The sequence below is a fragment of the Pyrus communis genome, chromosome 2 (assembly GCF_041283825.1).
Source record: "Pyrus communis isolate YQ-2024b chromosome 2, ASM4128382v1, whole genome shotgun sequence".
Lineage (NCBI taxonomy): Eukaryota > Viridiplantae > Streptophyta > Magnoliopsida > Rosales > Rosaceae > Pyrus > Pyrus communis.
The window spans coordinates 17,731,134-17,735,391 of NC_142566.1; the positions used below are offsets into that span (position 1 = coordinate 17,731,134).

General features: G+C 43.7%; 1 protein-coding gene across 1 annotated transcript; it reads right to left on the reverse strand.

Moving 5' to 3' along the window:
* Positions 1–3,742: 3,742 nt before the first annotated feature.
* Positions 3,743–4,258, reverse strand: LOC148698671 (uncharacterized). Its single transcript, XM_088678659.1, has one exon. The coding sequence runs from the start codon at positions 4,256–4,258 to the stop codon at positions 3,743–3,745; it is 516 nt and encodes a 171-aa protein (XP_088534785.1).

Genomic DNA, 4,258 nt, shown 5'->3' on the forward strand with positions numbered 1-4,258 from the left:
TTATGGAATACTTATCTAATCAATTAGCTAATTAATAGAATAATTACCTAATTGATTAGCTAATCAATATAATAAAAAAGGGAAGATTTGGGAGGTACCTTGTGGAAAAGATTGGATGAGGATGGATGAAATAGGTTTTGAATTGTTACCTATTTTGGGCACTTTTGACTTGGTTGAGTGATGATTGCCTACTGCATGTGCGTAGGAATCCCGATGTGCCTCAAGGGTATTTTTGTCCTCTTTTACCCAAAAATCCACGTGTCGCCTTGTGATTATTTTTTGCTCCACAAATGCCCCCACACATGTTGGGCTGCTCATAGAAAAAGGTAACAGGTGTAGAGATTTTCTTGCTTTAGGAAACTTAGAACTGCTTCCTATTTTGATGTTAATTCCCTCTTTATTTGGAAATTAGATCCTTCTAGAAAAGGGAAATAAATTTCTCTCAAAGCCTATTTAAGTCCACCTTAAGTGGATTATTAAATCAACTTTGGAGAACAATTTATTCTACCCTACAAGAGAGAGAGAGAGCTAAGATGATATTTGTTCCCCCTCATCTAGCAATCTTCTACATCTTGCTCTTGCAAAGGACCATCTTTCGTTGCTTTCTTCGTCTTCTCTGCGCTGCACCGAGGTAAGAAAAATTTAATTTTCATTGTCTTCTTCTTGGATAGTATTGTCACAGGGTAGCTGTTTGGGTGGTGCCGCACGTTGGCTGGTAGGGGCCAGGAGTAGGCTCGGCATGGGCTAAAGAGGTGTTGTGACAAAGACCACTGTTTAGGCTACATGGCTTGGCTAGAGCCAAGGGCAGCTTGTGTGGCTAGGGCTGCGGATTGAGGCGCTGGGGCGCGGTGCTAGGCAAGCTGCATGACTCATATCCTTTAGGCTCTTGGACCTGACACGGGCCAGGTCAGCGATTGAAAGAAACGAGGAGGCCACAGGCCTCATAGGTTGTTGAAATGCTAGGCATGCAGGCCTCCTACCTGCTAGTCCGAGAAAAAAATGAGGGAAAAGCTGGTATGGGTTAAGCACCCCTGTTGAGTACTATGAATGTCGTTGGCTGCTTAATCTTCTTCGTTGGGAGAAAGGTGAGCTGCTCCCGAAAGATAAGGTAAAGAGGATCAAGGCGAATGTATTGGCTAGTCTAAACGATGTCGTGGAGCCTACTATGAATAAAGGTGGAAATAAGAGATCTTCCCCGCTTGCTCAAGAGATGCCGGTTGAGAAAAACTGAAGACATCCTTCGCTGCTTATAAGGGTCTACCTGCTGCCGAGAGGCCTATAATTGACATGACTTCTTCCAATGGGAAGAAAAATAAGGCTGCTAGATCTGAGCATGTGGCGTCTACCATGTTAAGAATGGCTAGTACAATTGCTAATAGGATTGCTCAGTGTAAAGGTCCTGTCATGCCCCCAGTGTCGAAGTCTGTACCAAGACGTCTGTTAAAAGCTAAGTCTGATTCACCCTTAGAGATGCTTGCTATTATGAAGAACGATAAGGTGGACTCTGCTGCTAAAGTGGCGCCAAGGCCCACTTCATTTACTGCTGAGACTGATTCACTTGTTGGAAAGGAGAAAACTACTCGTGTAAGCAGCTGTGAGAAATCTACTAAGCCGGCTTCTGGGGAGGATGCTGAGATTTATGTGCTTTTAAAACCATATCTGCTTGAAGACATGGACGCTTATGCCAATTTTGTTGATGGTGCTAGAAAGGTTGTTTGCCCAAGTTCCTTTGCAAAGCATACGACCCAATACGGAAGGACTGCTCTGCTTGCTATGATGCAGATATAGCAAGGCTGCCAAGAAGGTGGTGAAAACTATGATAGTTGAAGCTTATTCCTCGGCCGAAAAGATCAAGAGGTTGCATTCTGAGCTCGTTGCTTTAAATGGGTCTAATACTTCTGCCTCCACTTCTTTGCAACTTGAGACCGCTCGCCAAGAGATCGTTGACTTGAAGACTAGGCTTGATGCGATCCAAGTTAAGTATGAAAGTGCAGATAAGGAGATTAGATGTTACATACCTCAAATTCATGATCTTGAATTTGCAGTTTCTAAGTTTCATTTCACTACTTATGCAAATGATGAAGAGTTTGATTGCTGTTTATACCCCAAGTGTTGGAACTTCAAGGGGTACTGAAGATCAACAAAAGTCTGAAGAAGGAAGTGGATGAGCTGCAAGGTGAAAAGGATGGGTTCGAGGAAGATGAACAGCTGAAGGATACGAAGGATGGGCTCGAGGTTTCAAGACCTTCTCTATTTCTCTGAAAGACTTTCTTGCTTTTACTTTTGAGGCTTCCATTGGTGAAGTAGTTGGAAAAGTTAGTGCCCAGGCTGGGGCAACCGAGGGTGAAACGCTGGATGATGTCATTGCTAAAAGCATAGTGGCTACTGAAGGTGTGGCGACCGAGTAGTCATGGGATGTACAAGCTGCTGAAGTGTAATCTTCTAGGTAGCCTTTAAGATTTTCTTTATTTTTCCTTGTAACTCTTGTTTTGCTTAAACTCTTTCGGCCTTTGCTAGTTGTTTATAAATAGGCTTCCTTTCCTTTTCTTGATTTTCCTTTCTTTTGTTCATGCCCTAACCTTTAGACTTTATAGACCAGTGGCAGACGTGTTACTTTTCTATAAGCAGGCAGGCCCACGTAGTCTATGCAGCCGTAGGTGTTGGTGTAGAACTTTACAAAGTTGTTAACCATAAGGTTGGCAGCCGGATGCCTTACTTACAGAAGAAGACAAGTTCATGTAACCATTAGGTTGTGAACCTTGGCTTTCTCCAGTTTTGTAGGTTGCGTAGCAAGTATCATAACACTTTAGGACTTAGTGTAGGTTGTTCTGCGTTTGGCAGAGGTGAAGCTTATCGACTACGTAGTATGTCGGCAGTAGATAAAGCTTTGTATATGCACGTTAGCTCATTTAACCTTTCACAAGAATGTGCAGTTATATAAGTCTAGCATGGTTTTACTGCTCGAAGGGCAAGCCGTAGGCAGTATTCCAGAAACCATAGGCTAACTTAGTGTACTTGGTAGCAGCTTTAGGGTTCCAAGGCAGCTGTTTGTAGGGTGTACTGCGTAATGTGCCCCCTCCGTCTCTAGGGCCAAGTTCCCCGCGGATTAGCCAAGAAACCCAAAATCTTTCAATTAGCTAAACCTTGAAAAAGACCATTGTGTCTACTTCTAAAAACCTCAACGCAAGCCATCGTGCATCTAGTTATACTAAGGCAGCCATGCTTATCCACGTTTGGATATTCGGAGCGTAGAGTTTATCCTCCCGTCTTGAAGAGCTGACCCATATGGGTGTCGGGGAATTGGTTTACCCTCTCTCACTGGAGAGCAATTAGTTTTCCCTCTAGCCCTGGTGAGCATGGTTGGTCCCTCGGATGGTGCAATTCCTACGATGAGTCCTTAAGAAGGGAGCAATCTTTTTTTGAAGTGCATGAATGATCAGTTGTTGTAAGCATGCAACTAAGCCAAGTTGTGATTACTTCTGAATTCCTCATTAAAAAACGAGTGAAACGAACAAGAACTTAAATGTAAGGTAAGAACTGCATAACAACTGGATAGTCCTCGGCTTGTGAGATGGTGCCTGTCAAGCTGCTTAAGTCTTAGGGCTTTGATGTAGTGGGAGGTCACACATGGTACTTCTTCAGATTGTAGGTGCTCCACTGCTTTTCTATTTTTTTGTCGTTTCATGGTGGCGAGGGTGTAATTACTCTTGCCGCCTACTCTACTGATCTTGCACGGACCTTCCTAGATGGGATCCATCTTTTTAGAGCCTTCTATGCGGGCAGTGATAAAGGTTTTTCTTAGGACTAGATCTTCGGGCTGGAACTGCCAGATCTTGGCCTTTTTGTTATAGCTGGAAATGAGTTGTTGCTGGTAGGCTGCAATGCGGGTGATGGTCTGTTCGCGCTTCTCCTCTGCTAGATCTAAGCTTGTGGCCATCTCCTTATTGTTCTGCTCAATGCTTGGTAGTAGAGCGATGAATAACTTGATGACATTAGGACGAACGATTGCTTCTAAGCCAAATGCCAAAGAGAAAGGAGTCTCACTAGTTGCTCGTCTTTTGGTGGTACGATATACCCATAGACATCCGGGGAGTTCGTTTGGCCATTTTCCTTTTTTGTTGGTGAGGGATTTCCTAAGGCAGTCGAGGATCATCTTGTTGGATGTTTCAGCCCACTTATTGCCTTGAGGATATCTCAACGTGGATATGTGTTGCTTGATGCCATACTTTTGGAAGAACTTTCCCATATCTTTGCCCAT